We start from the raw sequence: 19,473 nt of genomic DNA on the forward strand, positions 1-19,473 counted from the left end.
TGGGAGGACAGGAACCACCTTTATAAACCAATGTTTATCTTGATCAATGTTGCATTTCTAGAGCCTAGCCCTTTGCCTGGTGCACAGATGGCCACACATAGATACACACACACACACACACACACACACACACACACACACAATATTTCTTTAATGAATGAATGAAAGGCATGAATGAATTAATGAGTGATTGACTCCTGCCTGAACTTTCAGAGCCTCCCTAGCTGGATATTGAAGACTACTTCCAGCCTGAACCTCTCCTGAAGAGAGAATTACTCAGTGTTTGACATATAGTTCACCCAGAAGGGTCCAGGACATCAGCCCTGTGCCAATCAGGTGGGACAAGGCAGAGCCTCAGTCTGGGTCCCAGAGTGAAGAGCAATGAAGAGCCAAGTGCCCTGGAAGGATCACTGTGGGGCCTCAGCGCCCGGGCCAGGGGAGCAGGCTCACAGCAGGAAACAGGAGAAGCCCTCCTCGGTAACAGAAAGGGAGGCAGCCAGGCCAGCCGCTGTGCTCCAGAGTTCCAGCCCCTCAGGCGAGAGAGGCAGAGGCCTCTTTTGGAAACACAATGTTTTCAAGCGCTTTGCTTTTTCTCTAAGTGTGTTTCTGCTGCCCCCATAGATTAAGCCTGATTCCTGCAGGAGACGACAGACACGCCGCTTCAGACCACAAGAAAAGGTGTGTTTGTGCAGACCCGATCTCTTAAGCAGAGTAAGGAAGCAGAGGGACGGAGTCACAAGAAATCCCAAATGTGTAAAAGATAAGGTCACAGCTAAAGGTCCAGGAGCCCTCCCTACCTGGAGAGTTTCTGACCCAACCCTTTCCATGGTGACCCACTTGTATAAAGTGCATCCTCTTCCAGGGCGTGGTCAAAGAAACTAGAAGGTACAGGTAACGGCCCACCTAAGCAGAGCACAACCTGGGAAAGGAGGAGGAGAAGCCTCAGTGAGGATGGGCAGGGGGTAAGGGGAAAGTCCTGGAGAACCAGAACAGCAAGCCTCAAAACTCACCCACCTCCGACCAGTCTTGTCAAAGGATAAAGCTCCACTCAGAATGCAGAGCCAGAGATGGCCCACACCCCACTCACACCCCACCCACCCAGACACATCCTCTACATGGTCACACCTCATTCAGCGACTATAGGGACACACATGCCAACATGGCCCTGTGGTTCAAACTGTTTTATACTGAAATACATATGGGCTGATCCAAAAAGGGCTGGGTTGAGGGGAAGAAAGAAATGATGAAGGTGGTGGGGGGGGGGGGGGTGGTGATCCCAGGGCTCGATGTCACCAACGCTGCAGCATGTGCCAGTCTGTCTGTCTGTCTTCCCTGGCATGCCGGCCAGGCCTAGAGTTCTGGAGGAGCTCAGCTAAGCTGGGTGGATAAGGCAGCCAGTCCTGGGCCAGAGTCCTCAGCTGAAGGGCTTCACCAGCTTCATGGCAGCATAGTTCTGGAGGGAGGGAAGAAGCAGGGACATGTGACAACAGCTGCCAGAGGGGCCAGAGCTGGGAAAGGAGGCTCACCTACTCAACCACCTGCCTATACCTTACCCTCACCACCCCCCATGCCACACTCAGCTCAACACCCCACCTCCTGGCCCTCTGGCCAATCACACAAGCCCATCCCCCTCCAAAATTCTGCTTGCACCCTCCAACCTGTGGCCGCAGCTACCCAAATTGCTGTCTTCTCCCCCACCAACCCAAGGCCCACTCCCATGTTCTAACCACCTGTCAAAAAGATTCTGATCATCCAGGGCCTGGTCAGGGCAGGCCTGCCCTGGCCTCTTCCATCAGACAGGTGGCCTGAAGGCATGGCCATAATTCTCCCCATCCCCCTCCCATACACCCCCGACATGGGAACCCACACAGGCTCATTGGCCACCACACTTCTGTCCAGAAAACAGAGAAAGAGGGTTGGGGGTGGGGTGTACGGGGACGATCTACCATGCAGGTCAGCACCAGAGATGGGTCACCCCTGATTAAGCCCTGCCTGATGTAGGACTGACAGGAATCTCCCCTCTCCGCTCCTCCCCCCCAAAAACCATGAAAACACATACAACACAACACAAGACTCCTAATTGGGACAGTATGTTCCCCAGCGCCGGCCCGGGAAAGCCAACTCTGGAAACAAAGCCGCCGCTCCTTCCCTGCCAGATCGCCTCCTGCCTCCCTGTGCTGGCCCTGCTCCCGGCTGGCTCTGGTGGGGGGGTGGGGGGTGGTGAGGGGGGTGGAGCTGGTAGGAATCAGAAAGGCTGCCCTCCACGTCCCCCTCCCAGGGCAATTTCCAAGAGCGTGGGAAGTTAGGCCAATTGGAGGAGAGCAGCGGTGGCTTTGGGCCCCTCTCTACCAGGCCCTCTGCCCCCAAGGCCTAAAGGCCAGGTGAGGGTCTGGGACCCACCAGCTGATTGAGCGACTTGGCTGGAGGAAAGCAGGATTTACCCAGGTGGTAGACCTACAGACAAAAACAGTGTGCAGCCTCAGGCCTAGGCTGCCCAGACCCCTCACCTAGGATCTGACCCTCACAGAGGGTCAGAGTTGGTATTTTAAAGAGGGCAATTTCCAGCAGGGCTCAAGGAGAGTGAGGCCATAGCTGGGGGACGAGACCGGGGAGGGGCTCTGACCAGGGCTACTGGCCAAAGTGCTTCTCCACTCCTGCCCACAGGGCCTGGGGCTAAGTCTGCCCCAGAGACGAGGAAGGACCACAGGCTGACACTGACACTGTCCCTCTCCTGGCCAGGTAGTAGGCCTTCTTTCCCCAGGCCCCTGAAGTGCCACCCAAGTGCCTGGCAGGACAGGGCCCAGCTGGCCAGGGGCTGGAGCTAGTCACACAATGGGCAGTGGTGACACTTTGGACTCGCCCCTGCTGGATTGACGTGCAGCACCCTCAGAGAAGGCAAAAGAGCTCCCCTAAGCACAGTGCTGTCACAGCAGGACAGAGCAGTCCTAGCCCAGCCTCCTCCTCATGAAGAGAGACTTGCCAAAGCCAAAGTCACACAGGAAGTCACTGGCAGAGCCAAAATCTAGCCAACATCTGACTCTAGGCACAGAGCTCTGTCCTGCACAGCAGTGAGTCACAAACCTCAGTATGTCCAGGGCAGATTCCCCTCCACAGACCCAGGGCCAGTCCAGGCCTCTGCATTTCTAACCAGCTCCCTGGAGCTGTTGCTCCTCCTCAGACCACCTCCTTGAGGAGCAGGGGTCTGCACCAGCTCTCCTTTGCCTGAACTCCCCTGGCCTGAGCCTCAGGATAGAGGTAACTGAACAGTACCCTGTCCCTCATTCATGGGCTTCATGTGTCTCCCGGAGAGCCACAGAGCTCCCCAGCAGCACAGAGCTCATCGCCTTCTCCTTCATCCCCACAACACTCCCTCACCTCCTGGACACACACCCTTTGCTTAGTGAGCTCTTCACCTGAACTGGGTGGCATCGGATATACCCAAAACAAAAGGAAGTGAGCCTGAGGACAGGTGGGCAAGAGGAACCATGCCTCCCTGACTTGGCAACCTGGGCCTGCCCAAATAGGAGGAAAACACTGAGGCAGAGTCCTGGGCCTGACTCCTGATGCCAGGCCACCACATTCGCACGTGCCCTTCCATGGTCTGTGATTTTGTGATTTTGTCTTCCTTTGCTTCAAAAGGGCCCCCAAAACTGCATATGTTTCAGGGCCCTACAGCCTGGACCCTCCCCTAGACCACGGCCATATTTAGCCAATTGGCCATGACTCTTCCTGGAACACGTTTTAGCCTGGTGCTCCAGGTGAGCACAGCCAGCTTAGAGGGCCTGGCCTGCAGCCCGACACATCAGCCATTCTGGCTCTAGATCCTTCTTTGTCACTTATGGCCCAGAGAGTAGAGGGAGCCTGGACGTCCAGACCAGACAAAACCCCTGCTATTCCTCATAGTCCATGATATTAGGAACTGAAGCAGATGGCTTTGTGGTTTTAACTGTCTTCCTGGAGGAAGGTGTATGCTGCTCACATAAGGCCTCACCAACCACAGAGGGAGAGAGCTCTCCATTCTCCTTCTCCTCCTAGAGGATTCACAAAGCAAAGAGCACACAGACAAGTAATTCCCAGAGCAGACTGCCCACTGTGGGGACAGTGCCCTTGGCTGGCAGCTTGGTGCTGACCAGGACTGAGGTGCATGGTGGCCGGCACTGTGGACTCGGAGCTGTCTACAGATTGCTGTGCAGACCTGAGCCAGTCCCTTCCCTTCACTGGCTGTCTGTTTCTTTGCATTAGAATCAGGGTGACATGGGGTTGATTATGCCATTCTCTCTACTTTTATATCAGTTTGAAATTTTCATATGAGAATTTTTTTTTTAATTTAAAGAACATTAAAAATCAGGAATTAGCTAGGGGCACCTGGCTGGCTCAGTCGGTTTAGTGTCCTACTTCGGCTCGGGTCATGATCTTGCAGTTTGTGAGTTCGAGCCCCACTTCGGGCTCTGTGCTGGCAGCTCAGCGCCTGGAGCCTACTTTGGGTTCCGTGTCTCCCTCTCTCTCTCTCTGCCCATCCCTCACTAGTACTCTGTCTCTTTCTCTCTCAAAAATAAATAAAAACATTTTTAAAAAATCAGGAATTAGCCTGAGAACACTTCAAGGTCTGACGTTCCAGAGACACAGTGGGATGGGGGGGCTGGAGCATCTTTGGGGCTCCCCTGATGAGCTGTGAGGTTGGGGAGCACAGACAGGGAACACAGCCCCTGATACTTCTCCCTGGAAGGGGCCCAGTGAAGCTGGGGGTACATCAGCCTCACAAGAGTGGCCCCTGCAGCTCTTTGCCAGGCATCAGCTGGCTTCTTACCAGTGCCACCAACGTTGCCCTGGTGAGGAGCTCCTGGGCCAGCCTCCTGCCAGCCCACACCTTCTCCCAAACCCAGCTCCCGGCAGGAGGCAGGACACACTCTATCAAGGTCCTCAGGTGGACACTAAGAGCCTCTCCCAGCCCTAGGGCCTCCCTTCCTCTGGACCTCAGCAGGTGCCATTCTTACAAACAGAGCGGCCTTCACCTTTGCCCTGCCATCCACATACCAACTTACACACACTCCTTCAACAAGGTTCCCCTGCCCACCCCTGCCCAAGGTGCCTCACCTTCTGCCAACATTGACTACAGATTCTACGGGCTTGCTTAGGACAGCTGTATCTCCCCATTGAGGGCAAAAACTCAGTTTCTCTCACTGGACTAAGAGAAGGACTTTGTCCCAAGGGTAGGACTTTGTCTCTACCAGATTGAGGACTCCCCAGAGTAGGGGCTATGTGTCCCTTATCAGGCCAGGGGCTCCTCCAAGGCAGTGTCTGGCCCTCCCCTGAGGCCTACTCACCGGGAAGGCATAGACGAAGATGCCCAGGAACAGCAGTAGGATGAAGAGAATGATGAAGAGAATAATGGCACACCGGAAGCGCCGCCATAGGATGAACTTCATAGTCTTGTACGGAGAGGTGAACCAGAGGAAGGAGGTATCAGGGCGCCTGGAAGGAAGACCCGAGAGGTCAGCAGGGCACCCCCCTACCAAGGCTGCCTTCTCCAAACCCTGCTCCCAGATCACCCTGGCCCTCCACCATTGGTCCCCAGAACCCACCCAGCCTCAGGGCCCCTAGCCCTCTGAGCCTTTGTCACAGCATGAGCTTCCCCATGCTCCCCTCCTCTTCTTGGTGCCGCCAAGCCCTATGCGCCCTCAGAGACCCAGTTCTCAGCCACCAGCTCCCCTTCCTGACCCGGAACTTAATCACAGACTAGAGATTTGGGAGCCGGGCAGAGCCTCAAAGGGCTGCCGCATTAGGTGAGCTATAGCCCAGTGAGCCCCAGCTAAGCCAAACTACCTGCCTAGATGCACATGGCTGGTCCACGGTCAGGGAAGGATGGTGGGACATGAACCCAGAAAGCTGATTTTCTCTCACTCACAGCCAAGAACCTCAACACCTTCCCCTAGGTCATCGTCCAACTTAAAGAGCAGGCAAGATGCTGTGTCTCAATACTGGCTGTTTTAACATCACAGTGCACACCACAGGGTATACCAGGTCTCTCTCGCTTTCCACCCAGGGCAGGGCAGGGACACCTCCCACAGCTCTGCCGGCCCCATGGACTAGGGATAGCACTGAAATCAAGTGGTCCATGTGTGCCTAGTCTGACCTGAGCTGGGCTGTGGGGAGGGACCCACCAAATGCAGCTGTCTCCACTGCCCCCACAGCCGTCCTCCTGCCCCTAATAATCGCTTTCAAGCCTTCCACATCCACTGGGTTGGTCTACATCCTTAGGGGCCTATGAAGTAGGGAAGGCAGGGACTCACAGATGAGAAAATTAAGATTGAAAGGCCATTTGAAAGCCACATTGACATCACAGGTGAGCCACAGAAGGCAGCTTGGTCAAGGTAAAAACCTTGATTGGGCTCCAGAGCCAATCAGAACAGGTGTGAGAATTTTAGCTTCACCACTTTCCTAGTGTAATGACCGCTATTTAACTTTGTCAACATGATTTCCTCATCTATAAGATGGGAATAGTAACAACCCAGCAGGGAAGGTTCCATTCTACACCATATACATACCATGTGACCGCATGCTCGGCACACAACCAACAGCTACCCAACAGTCTCTGCTTCCTGAAAGAGCTGAGGAGCCTGGTGTGCCCTTGAATGATGCCTGTCATCTGCCCCTAACTTACCGTGTGGCTTGAGACAAGTCACACCCCGCTCTGAGCCATGTGGGCCTTGTGACCTCTGCATGGCTATGCAGTGGTTGTCTCCTGGACCACACCTCCCAGCCCCCAAGCCATCAGGGGTAAGGAGTGGGCACTAACCTTGGGTCCTCAAGCTTAGGGTTCATGTTGGGTTCATCCCGGCCCTGGCCAGCAGGCCGCTCCTCATGCTCACTCTCTGCTACGATCTCCAAGGTCATTTCCAGTTTGCCCTGAGGAGACAGAAGGGACCTGGTCAGGGGCACAAAGGCTCTGCCCCATGGCTTGGAGAGGAACCTGGCCAGAACAGACATAAGAGCCACTGTATTATTTTAAAAAAGAAAGAAAGAAAGAAAGAGAGAGAGAGAGAGAGAGAGAGAGAGAGAGGAAGGAAGGAAGGAAGGAAGGAAGGAAGGAAGGAAGGAAGGAAGGAAGGAAGGAAGGAAGGAAGAAAGAGGAAGGAGGAAGGAAGGAAGGAAGGAAGGAAGGAAGGAAGTAAGAAAGAAAGAAAGAGAGAGAGAGAGAGAAAGGAAGGAAGGAAGGAAGGAAGGAAGGAAGGAAGGAAGGAAGGAAGGAAGGAAGAAAGAAAGAAAAAGAAAGAAAGAAAGAAAAAGGAAGGAGGAAGGAAGGAAGGAAGGAAGGAAGGAAGAAAGAAAGAAAGAAAGAAAGAAAGAAAGAAAGAAAGAAAGAAAGAAAGAAAAAGGAAGGAGGAAGGAAGGAAAATGATATAGGGTTGATCTGATCACAAAAGCGCTACTGCTCCTTGCAGAACATTTAGAAACTTCAGAAATGTATAAAGGAGAACATCACCCATACTTCCACTATGTGGAGATGAGCACCGTTCGTATTTTTATGCATCACAACTATTTTCCTCTGCAAGTATATGAAATACCTCACTGTGTATATAGAGTTCTAGAGCTTGCTTCTTCCACTTAGAAATATATTATGTTTCACTATATAATTATATATTCTTTAAAGTTTGCTTTTTAATGGCTATAAAAACATTCTATGGGATGGTTGACCACAATTTATTTAGTAAACCACTTATTTTGGTTCATTTAGGTTGTTTCCAACTCTTTGATGTTATAAATAATGCTGCAAGAAAACACCCCAGAGCCTACATTTTTAATTGTGTCTGTTTATTTCTTTAGGAGAGATTTTTAAAAGTGGGATGACAGAGTCCAAGGGCATAAATATTGTTAAATCCCTGGCTATATATTACCAAATTGCTTCCCTAAATGGTAAAACCATTAGCCCTCCCAGCAGAAGTAAATGAGGGGTCTGTCTCTGCGTCTTCACTAGCAATGAGCATTTAGATTTTTTAAATGTCTAATTTAATAGGCAAAAAAATGTTTTCACATTTAAAATTATTCCTTTAACTACTAGGGGGAAATGAACCTTTTTTTTTTAATGTTTAATGGCCATTTATACTTCTTTTGTGTATTATCTACGTACGCATGCCCTTTGCTCATTTTTCTTTTGAGGTGCTAATATTTCTTAATAAGTGTTCCAATTCCTTCTTCAACAAGAGTATTTTATTTCAAGGTCCACTTTAGAGGTTGGCTGGCTGCCTGTGGTTTCTCAGTAAGCTGTCAGGGATTCACTTCCTCTCCAGAGGAAGGACTGTTCTCCAGGGTGTCACAGCATCCCTGAGCAGACCTCTGGGCCAGGAGAGTAGTACAAGGATGGTCCCTGGTAGAATCCTGCTCAAATGGGAGAGGCACTCCCTCGGTTCTCCACAGGATGCCCAGGCCACAGGGGAACCCAGGACACAGATCCCCAGACACCAAAGAGCAGAGTATAAATTAAACAGGATCTGCAGGAGGTGAGGGTATCTTTCCATTTAAATAGGCTTCCTGGGATGCAAGCCTCAAGGAGAGGAAGGCTGGGAACTGAAAGAGAAGAGGGACAGTGCCTCGAAAGACAGAGAGAGGCAGAGCAACACGTATGTGCCCAGTGATATCTACAGAGGAAGCTACTTGGGCACCTGCCCTAAGCCGGAGGGAGCCGACTTACCGCCAGGATCTTCTTCTCGCCCTCTTCTGCCACACAGGGCCACCAGCCCTTCACAGTTTTCTGTTCAAAAAGGGACACAAACCACTCTGGGTGGAAGGTGCCATCCAGCTGGTCCAAGGAGCATTTCTCAGCTGTCTTGGCAGGTTTGGGCATGTGGTTGAGGTCCAGCTGCAAGGAGCCTGAGGCAGAGAGAGGTTCTTTGGCCAACGGTTTCTCAATCACTGCCAGCCCAGGGCTCCCCTGGGGCTGGGCAGTTTCAAGAAAAACTGCCACCTCCTTCATTTTGATCCATGGGCTTAGCCACGGGTCACATCCCACAAACTCTCCATTTCCCCACCCATTGCCTCTCATTCCACATACACAGCTTCCCATTCAACTACTCACATATCCATATGCTCATTAATCCACCCTTACTGGTTCACCCTTTACGGGGCTTCCCACATGCTCCATTTCAGCTTACGTTGTACAGATCCATTCATTCACCCATTGTCTCTATCCATCCATCCATCCATCTTTTAAATTGCTTTTATTGTGGTAAAATATATACAAAGTTTGTCACTTTAGCCATTTTTCAATGTATAACGGAATGGTGTTAATCACATTCACAACATCGCGCAACCGATCACTACTTATTTCTAAAACTTTTTCGTTCTCCCAAACAGAAACTCCGTACCCATTAAGCAATATCTCCCCATACTCCCCTCCTCTCGGCCCCTGATATTCTCTAATCTCCTTTTTGTCTCTATGAATTTGCCTATTCTAGATACTTCATGTAAGTCGGATCATAAAATATTGGTCCTTTTGTGTCTGGCCTATTTCACATAGCAGGCTTTCCAGGTTCATCCATGTCGAAGTATGTTCTAGTACTTCATTCCTTTTTATAGCTCAACAGTGTTCCATGGTGTGGATGGACCACACTCAGTTTATCCATTCGTCTGTCAGTGGGACCCTTGGGTTGTTTCCACCTTTGGCTGTTGTGAATAGAGCTGCTCTGAACTTTGGCATACAAGTGCCTCAGTCTGGGTTTTCAATTTTGGCGGGGTATATAACTAGGAATAGAATTGCTAGGTCATATGGTAATCTCTGTGTTTGGTTTTTTGAGGACCTGTCAAACTGTTTTCCACAGCAGCTGCACCATTGTACATTCACACCAGCATGTCTGAGCCTTTCCAATTTCTCCACATCCTCTCCAACACTTGTTGTTTTCCACTTTTCGTTTGTGTTTTTTTTTTTTAATTTTTTTTTCAACGTTTATTTATTTTTGGGACAGAGAGAGACAGAGCATGAACAGGGGAGGGGCAGAGAGAGAGGGAGACACAGAATCGGAAACAGGCTCCAGGCTCTGAGCCATCAGCCCAGAGCCCGACGCGGGGCTCGAACTCACAGACCGCGAGATCGTGACCTGGCTGAAGTCGGACACTTAACCGACTGCGCCACCCAGGCGCCCCTTGTTTGTGTTTTTTTTATAGCCATCCTGGTAGATGTGAAGTGGTATCTCACTGCAGTTCATCCATCAGTTTTTTCACCTGCCAACTGATTTATCCAAGCTTCTTTATCCATCTTCCTATACTGTTTATCTATTATTTTAATCCATCAGCTCCCCGTATAACTCCATCTGTTTGGTTACACCATATGAAAATGGTATTCAACCATCTTTGACCTATAAAAGCAGCAATTTCATGTGGTTTCACCTAATCCAATCACAACAACACGGATGAAGTCAATGGGATCGGAGCATAAATTGCTGAAGCGATTAAGTGAGAGACAAATCTAAAAAATGTTTTCTGAGGCCAAATTAAAGAAATTCTTGAATACCATGCAAAACAGATTAGGACTTTTCAGTGTGGAATGTTCAGTTATTGTAAGTATCCACTGATTGGATCTATTGTTCTAGTTTTCTTTCTTTCCACTCATCCATTTATCCCTCCACCCACCCATCTGCTTTGATCTAACTATCTCCATCCCTCTATAGCTACCATTTGTTGAGCATTACATCTACCCATTAATCAGGCTATTATTCTATCCATTCATTTGTTCAATTCTGTATCAACGTTCATATATCTATCAACCCACCCACATGTCTCTCCATCTTTCAAGCATAGATGAATGTTTATTTCCCATTTTAAATATGGTCCTAATATAATATTAAGAAAAATCAGGATATTAAACCATACGTGTGTGTGTGTGTGTGTGTATGTATGCATACACGAAATTATCCCAGCATGATCCACATATAAGACTCTAAGGAATCACAGTATTATCTCTGGATGGCTAGATTATAGATCTTAGCTATTACTTTTTTTTCAAACTAGTATTTTTAAAAAGCAAAATATGTAACTAGAAACACATTATGAAGGAGAAAAAAAGTGCTAGTTTTAATAGTTTTATTTTTATTTTTAAAAACAAAAGATGAGCCCATTTAGTTTTATTTGAACACCATTTTCTCATTCAGTAAAAATGCAGCTTTCTTTGTTTTTCTTTTTAAAACTAATTCTCTAAAGCCTCATCTCATAAAGGAAAGATTGATAGAATGATGCCAAAAGAATTTTTAAGTCTGTAAGCAAAAAAGACTCCATAAAAAAATTAAAAAGCAGCTGAAAAACTAGGAGAAATTATTTGGAATGTGTCCTTACTATATAAAAAGCTCTGGGGGCGCCTGGGTGGCGCAGTCGGTTAGGCGTCCGACTTCAGCCAGGTCACGATCTCGCGGTCCGTGAGTTCGAGCCCCGCGTCAGGCTCTGGGCTGATGGCTCAGAGCCTGGAGCCTGTTTCCGATTCTGTGTCTCCCTCTCTCTCTGCCCCTCCCCCGTTCATGCTCTGTCTCTCTCTGTCCCAAAAATAAATAAACGTTGAAAAAAAAAAAAAATTAAAAAAAAAAAAAAAAAAAAAGCTCTGAAAATCAAAAATGAAAGATTAACAAGTTGAACAATACCATGAAAAATAAAATCCCACCAGTAATATGGATAATAAATACATTTTAAAGTTCTACCTTACAAGTAATGAAGAAATGCAAGTAAAAAATTAAAACAAGGTGTTAGATTGGCAATTAAAAAAATTTTTTTTTTTGGTAGCAAAAGTTTGGAGAAAATGGCAACCTTCTCCAAAAAGGACACAGGTGGGAGTAAAATGTAAACATAAAAATGTAAAAATATTCTAGAGAGCATTTGAACAAAGTATTTCAAAAATCACAAAAATGTATAAAGACCCTAAAAATCTACTTCTTACAGTTCGGGAAAAATATGTACAAAGCCTTCAGAGATGTGTGCTGGAGGGTGTCACTCACACTGTTAGATCTAAAGATGAGCTGAGTACCCACCAAGAGAATATAGGCAGAAGAGGGTCCACCAACAGGCAGGAATTAAGCACGATGATGCAGATATAAATGTAGGCAGAAAACTGCTAACAGAAAGGATGTTCTTGAAATATTAAGTTTTCCCCAAAAAACCAGGAGATAAAGCATGTGTGATAAAAACTCATTTTGCTCTCTCTATATGCCATGTATGATTACACATATGTATGTATAAATACACATATACATATATGTGTTTGCTTATACATGAAATAATATATGCCAAAATATTAGTGGAGGTTATCTCTGGGTAGAGAAATTTTAATACATAAGTAAAGGGAGACATTGTTGATCTACATTTTCTGTTTTTTCTACAGGAATTATGTATGGCAGGAGAATTAATAAAATAACGGAAGTCCCATCGATGCCCTGATTTTGACAGGCTGACTCTTTTACAGTGAAGTTTTGCAAAAGTCCCCCCATCCTCTGAGGGCAGGTGACCAGGCCGGGAGTGACAGGGGTGGGGTGGGGAGTGGAGAAAACAGCCCTCCTCCTCACCCCTGCTGGGGCTGCTCCTCAGAACGTCCCTGCAGGGGCTCAAGGGTTCAGCAAAGACCAACTCACCTTCCTGCAATCAAGGGCCACCCAAGAAGGGCTCCAGTGATCCATCCAAAGCTGCCCTGTTCCCAAGTGGCAGAGTGGAACAGGAACCCAGGACTGCCTTTCTCACAAGGCTCACTTCTTTTTTTTTTTTTTTAACGTTTATTTATTTTTGAGACAGAGAGAGACAGAGCATGAACGGGGGAGGGTCAGAGAGAGGGGGAGACATAGAATCCGAAACAGGCTCCAGGCTCTGAGCTGTCAGCACAGAGCCCGACGCGGGGCTTGAACTGACGGACCGCGAGATCATGACCTGAGCCGAAGTCAGCCGCTTAACCGACTGAGCCACCCAGGCGCCCCTCACTTCTTTTTTTTAATTGAGTTAAAACTCACATAACATCAAATGTACCATTTTAACCATTTTTATGTGTAAAACTCGGTGGCTTTAGGATATTCAGAGCTGTACCGCCACCAGCACTATCTAAGTCCAGAACATTGTCATCACTCCCAAAAGAAACCCCATCCCCATCGGCAGTCACCTTCAATCCCCTCCTCCCAATCCCTGGCAAGCACGAGGCTACTTGCTGTCTCTGGATTCGCCTACTGCAGACGATTCATATAAATGCAATCATACAATATTAGTCCTTTTGTGAAGGGCTTCCTTTGCTTAGCATGTTTTCAGGGTTCATCCGTGTTATAGCATAGATCCGTATTTCATTTCTTTCTATGGCTGAATAAAATATCCAATTGTATGGCCAGACCACACTTTCCGGGTAACTCTTACGGTTGTGACAGGGCTGTTACTCACAGTCCCACCTGCTGGCCCAGTACAGCCATCCTCCTCGCCCCACATCTCACCCTGTCTTTACCACATCCTTCAGCCCAGCTCAGGTTTCTGCACTCTTCTCCCCCACCGGAATCCTGCCTGGGGGCTTGGAGGATGGAGCTGCGGTGGCTCATTCACTCATCACTCAGGCACAAGGGTGAAGACTGACTTGAGCCCCCCACTACTTGGGCCCAGTCTGCCCAGTCTAGACAGGGGTTGAGGTGGGGGCATCCTGTCAAGTGTGAGGCCAGACAGCCGGCGACAGCCAGCTCATGCTTGCGCTGCCTTCAAACATGTGCTTTTCCTCCCTTCCTTACCTACCTGACTCATACCATCCAACGTAGCCCAGCGTTCAAGGCCACCTCTGCAGACAGGCAGCTCTGACCACTCAGGCACTGCTCTGTGTCACAGACTTTACTCAGCACCAGGGAGCAGTGACCCTGAGCAACCTGAGGACAGAAAGTAGGACCACTCCTCCTGCCAGCCTCCCAAGAGTGGCAAGCACACACACACACACACACACACACACACACACACACACAACGGGGGTTCTGGGTCAACTCCCAATGTGCAGGATGGTGCTGACCAGAGACGGTGCTCACCTAGAAAGTCGTCAAAGGAGAACTTGTCATTGTCCCAGATCTGAAATACAACTCGTGCTGGGATTTTGCTCTCAGTCTTGTCCAGCCTCCAGAAAGCATCCTGGCCCCAAGGAGGAAGCAGGGAAGCAAGATTAGAGAGAAACAGTGGTCCCTTCCAGCCTGGAAGGCTTCCTAGAGGAGGCAGTGAATGGGACATCTCTTAGGGATTTGCCAGAACCAGATCTTGGTGGGAAGATTGCTAAGATCCCAGCCGACAGTATTCAAGGACCCAGGAAGGAACCATGCAGGCTGACTTCACATGAGGTGGCTCCTTTAAGTCTCCCAAGTCCACGGGCAGAGGCTTTGCTCCCATTTTACAGACGATGAAGTGCAGACTTGGAGAAGTTAAGAATTTGCCCAAGGTCTGACAGCTAATAATAATAATATTAATCTGCACTTCCTATGTGCCAGCCTTTTACCACTATGAGCTCATTTATCCTTCCAATGAGCTACATGGGACATGCTGCTGGCCTTACAGCTGTCAAAACCAGAGCAAGTAGCTTGCCTGAGTCACACCGCTAAGCACTGAGCCGGGATTCAAACCCAGGCAGTCAGGTTCCAGTCCTGCTCTTGCCTCTAAATCCTGCTTTGCCCATGTGCTCTTAGGGACAGGGTTGGCTGGCTGGGAACCTGGGGCCCCCCACCCAACCCTTGCTGTCACCAGAAGGATCCCCCTGACACACTGGTGGAAGGAGCTGACACCAGGGGACGGTAACCCCAGCTCCTCCCTCAGCATGGCCACCCACCCCATCTTTACCTCCAAGAGCTTGCCCTGGAGCAAATCAAAAGCCCCAGGTGCTGGCAAGTTCACCACCTTCCTGCTCTTCCCACTCCACCTCCCTCAGACCACTCAGCCTGGACCAGTGTTATCCTGGGTTTCGTCCCACAGAGGCCTTGCAGAGCAGCTGAGGGGTAAAGACCGGCATGCTGAGGCCTGAGTTCACCCCTGAATCCAGCCACGCTTAACCCAAAGGACTGTCACTGGGGCTTTCCTGCTCCCGCTTGTCCTCTGTCCTCTTGCTGGAGCTTCTGCTGAGTGAGTGGCAAGGACAGGAAACATTGTGACGATCCTACAGGCAATGGACATAGGATCTTCAGACATCCTGAGTGCCGGGTCACAGTAGGGGCCTGGACAGAGTCCCGGGGGACACACTATGGGGAGTCGGGGACCACTTACTAATACAGAGGCTTTGCCTGCCCCCGGGCGCCCTGTACACACAGGCTTGCACCAGCCAGGGCTCTGCCTGCTGTGCGGCCACCCCAGGTCACGTAGACCCATGGGGCTCCTGAACCAAAATCCATGCCCTGTGAGGAATGGTCACCTTGCAAAGCACACGACTGCAGCTTGGACTGCTGCCTGATTTGGCGAGGGGCTCAGGCCCCCAGCTGGCCCGTCTGGTGCCTCCCCTCTTCCGGGCCCCAGCCCTCCTGCAGGTGCCTCCCTTCTCTGGCGGGGCTTTTATGGCCAGCTCCGCAGGCCCGCCTGCACAGGCCGCCAGCATCCTCCATTCCTCTGGCCGGCCTGGTTTATGGGCTCAGTAATGAGCCAGAGGTTCAAACGGCCCCTGGTGGGAGCAGCTGGGCTGGGGCTCCAGCCTGGGGAATGGCCCCCCAGGTCCCAGGCGCTCATTACGCTCCCGGTCTGGGCCCTTTTACTAGCTGTTTATTTGCAGGGTGGGTGCCTGACGCGCAGGCAGGCCCCAGTGGGTGTGCTGGGCTCCAGGTGGGGAGCCAGGCCAGGGCAACCAGCGGTGGTTCAAAGCAGCCGGATGAAAGGAGACCTTGTGCTTTACGACAGTCTCGTCTGGTTAATGGGGTCCCCGAAGGGCCTGCCTGCCAGAGGCCCCGAACCCCTCGGCAGAGGGCTGGCTCTGCAGCAGAACTGGGGAGCCCAGAGGCTGTGCGGTACCTCCACACCGTCCCACCCCCAGACTCAGTCCTTTGGCCCAGGCCAGCTCATTGGTGCCTTGATATGGGCACAGCTCCACCTGCCTCCTGGGCCCCTTCCCCCACAAAGGGACCAGCTAGCTCTTCCTGGGTCAAGCCAGTTCCTCCCTCACTCTCCTGGTTGACTTCAGAGCCCCCTGGAGTCTGTTTCTCAACCTCCTCTTCTGACCTCCTCCACCCCTACCTCCAGCTACCCTCTCTTGGAGTATGGTACTCCCCAGAATTCCATTCCTCTTGCTACCCTGGGGGCCTCTCCTGGACTCCCTGACCCCTCTTCCTTCTCTCTACCCCAGCAGCCCTGGTGGCCTTCTCGTTCTTCCAGGACTAGCCCAAGCCTATGGGTTGTGCCATGGTGGGTCAGCCCAATTCTCTCCTTCCTCGCCAGTGCCTGTAATACCGAGATGAAACTCCATCATTGCCAGAATGGAGCCACCTCAGGTTCGTAACCAGCAACTCCAGCTGGGCCCTCAGAACTTCCAGGTAACTATCTCAGCATCACAATGAGCTCTCTCTCCATCTCCCTCTCCCTGTCTCTCCCTCTCTCTCTCTCTGCTCCCTCCCTCTCTCAGCACAATGGCTACTTCAAGCCTTTTTCACCTGTCTCAAGTCAGCTGCCTCAGTGCCAGGAGATTATCTCTCCTCCTACTTTGTAGCAAAAATAGAACCTCTGCTTCCTGTGACTCCTTGCCCATATCTCCACCTGTCACAATGAAGGGGGTAGTCCCACCTCCCATTTAAACAGGCCACTCTGCATCTCTCAGCCTCAGTTTCCCATCCACACCTGGCCGCTTGTATGCCATGCTGAGCACTGGAGATGGCATGCAGGATGCCTGAGCCCTCCCTTCCCCTTTCCTAGCCCCCACTTTCCCTCTGCCCACAGCAAAGACAGGCAGCGTGTGTTTGATTTGGAGCTCTTCCCCAACAAATGCAGCATTTGCTTTGTTATGGAAACAACTTGTGCTAGACAAACACACTGAGCAAAGGCAAACGAGATTAAACCTACAAAAAGGCTAGGCTTTCCTTGACGGCACAGAACCCAAGGCTGTTGCTAAATTCTGCCTGCTGGCAGGCACTATGCGGCAATCCCTGGGTGAAAGCATTCATTTAACCTTGTTTAACCCCCTTTGCTTTTCTGCGATGGTTTCAGAATGTTCCGTGGACCGTTTTGGTTTCTCTAAAATGCAATGATCCCGTGTGTCAGGCTGGGAAGGGGTCATGGGGAAAGGATGAAGTGAACAGAGCTAAAAAGACCTAAGCAGCACGTAAGAAGTACATTCTGTATTTCCCTCCTTTAAGTCACTCAAGCATTCAGGAAAGAAATTGGCATCACAGAAGCTTTGTGGCTTGAAGCCTTAAGCCACTTCAGGAAGGAAATCGGACCAGTGGAACCTCAACACCAGAGCGGCATTCATTTAGTTGAATAGAGAACACCTCAAGATGGATTGGTTCTAGGTGGGATGCAGGTGATCAGAAGCCCCAACAGGGGTGCCCCCTGCCTCCACTCAGCCCGTGCTCTGTGGACGCTCCCCAAGGGCAAGTGCAGTGCCACCAGAAAAGAGGCTGTGTGCCTCGGGATCTGCCTACTTTAGGAACAATGAATTTGTTGCCCAGATAAGACCTAAATGGAGAGGTGCTGAGACACAGAACTTGAGGTCCCAGAACCCACCTCTGCCCTCTGGCTGATGCACCAGGTCCGCCAGGTGCCTTCAGCCTGCAGTGAGGTCAGGGAGGAGGGCAACGGCTTCCGGCCTAGAAGACCACAGCTGCTCCCAGTAACTTTCCAGCTTGGACAGTGATCACAGGCACCAGACACAGAAAGGTGGGGGACAAGGCAGCAGGAGGGACTTATGTAAGCAATCCCCAGTCCTATGGAGAACCCAATCCATAGGCAAAGCCCTGGACTAGCACCACGGCGGATGGGAACGATGCTCACCTTCTTAGAGACAGTGCAGACTTGCTCAGCTGGCAGGTAGTCAAAGGGGAAAATGAACCTCCAGTTAAAGTTGCCTTCACCTCCCAGGGAGCGATAATGCACATCTGTCTTTTGCTTGTGTTCTTCAAAGCCAACCATCCAACTAGACAATGTTTTAGAGAACATTTCTATTTAAGGCTTCCACCACACTCTGCATCCTCAACTTAGGCAGTTAAGAAGGTAAATGAACTTGGTAAAGGATAAAGCAAAAATAATTCCCAAGAAATCTCCATGAAGTACCAAATGTGCCATAAATTTTAAAGCCTTCCAACTTCTCTCTTGAGGGACATCCTCAAACTTTATACGTTCAACACAGAGATTTTTGCAAAAGAAGAAATATGCTAGGAAAACAACTCTGCAAGGGCAGAGACCACCCTCTTTCCACCACCCCAGAGGGAGCAGGGCAGCACCATGGGGCCAGGGACAGGCAGGAAGGGGCATGACTCCCCACCCTTTCACGTAAATATCGCTCATCTTCTCCCCCGTGATGCTGAGGTCGTCCAGGATCACGTCCTTTGTGTTCCAGATAATACAGCGCAGGAAAAACCTGTGAAGAATGGCTCAAGTCCACACGGGGTTCCCACCAAAGGGTGTGCAGTCCTTGACTGAGAAGCCAAGAAGCCAGCTCACCCAACAAGACCCCGATGCTTGCCTCCACCTGGGCACTTGGCCAAACACACACAAGAGCGGTACCCCGTGGCCCAAGTGGCCCCCCACCCGGCCTAAGAGTGACCTCCAGGTCCCACCCACAGCTGGCTGCAACCATTCTGCCACTCTGCTCAGCTCCAAGCCGATGGCTGGGGTAAGTCACCTTCTGGCTCTCCGTGGGGTGATGTTGAAGGGAGGTCCAGGCCTCCCCAGGGCCTTTGGAAATAGGTCGATCCACATCTGCAGCTTCCCCTACGGAGACATAACTCTGTTCTCTCCCCACCTTTTTCACTCCACCAAACCTACCAACTACCTGCTCTGTGCCAGATAGGTGGGGCACAGAACAGAGAACATCCAGGCCCTGCCACGGAGAGGCTCACCAGCACCCCGAAGAGGAGGTGCCCTACATGGGACTACAAGGCCGACTGCAGCAGTGAGCCCCCTGCCGCACAAGGCTGATGACGTGGACCTGTGCCTTAGGGATCGGGGGTCAGGGCAGGCTTCTCAGAGACGATGATGTTTGAGTTGAGTCTCAGCATGCCAGATGGAAAAGGGGTGAGGGGCATTTCCAGCTGAGAGAATGACACACACAAAGTCATGGAGGGTCAGAGATCACAGTTTAGTCAGAGGGGGTCCAGAGGATTTCCGCTACAGGAAACCACGCTACCTGCCACCCCTCGGCTCCTTTCCTCTCTGCAAGCTGGGTATTACTTCTGTCCCCATCTCATAGAGAAAGAGAAGGATTGAAGTAACTTCTCCAGGGTACGTAGCTAGAAAATGAAAGCTCACATTTCAACACCTGCTGTGCCATTCTGGGGTGTCGGCAGCCCCATACCAAGGAAGAGAGCTCAGTTCCAAACA

The 19,473-nt window shown here is 50.5% G+C and overlaps 1 protein-coding gene across 23 annotated transcripts in view; it reads right to left on the reverse strand.

Annotated features, from left to right (window-relative positions):
- Positions 1-1,166: 1,166 nt before the first annotated feature.
- The window catches only part of DYSF (dysferlin), a 229,649-nt gene continuing 211,342 nt past the window's right edge, over positions 1,167-19,473 (reverse strand). For 22 of the 23 annotated variants that reach the window (XM_086700880.1, XM_086700876.1, XM_086700874.1 and 19 more), the window contains 8 exons: positions 18,776-18,864; positions 18,416-18,511; positions 17,926-18,067; positions 14,007-14,106; positions 8,690-8,868; positions 6,797-6,906; positions 5,325-5,472; positions 1,167-1,453 (listed from right to left, as the gene is read on the reverse strand). In XM_086700880.1, coding sequence (XP_086557006.1) covers positions 1,415-1,453; positions 5,325-5,472; positions 6,797-6,906; positions 8,690-8,868; positions 14,007-14,106; positions 17,926-18,067; positions 18,416-18,511; positions 18,776-18,864 — 903 coding nt within the window. In that variant the 3' untranslated portion in view covers positions 1,167-1,414. Of the gene's footprint in view, positions 1,454-5,324; positions 5,473-6,796; positions 6,907-8,689; positions 8,869-14,006; positions 14,107-14,802; positions 15,116-17,925; positions 18,068-18,415; positions 18,512-18,775; positions 18,865-19,473 lie in introns of those variants that run through there. The other variant, XR_015249117.1, reaches the window with a different exon arrangement.

The sequence above is a fragment of the Puma concolor genome, chromosome A3, assembly GCF_028749965.1.
Source record: "Puma concolor isolate L17-30 chromosome A3, mPumCon1.1.hap2, whole genome shotgun sequence".
Lineage (NCBI taxonomy): Eukaryota > Metazoa > Chordata > Mammalia > Carnivora > Felidae > Puma > Puma concolor.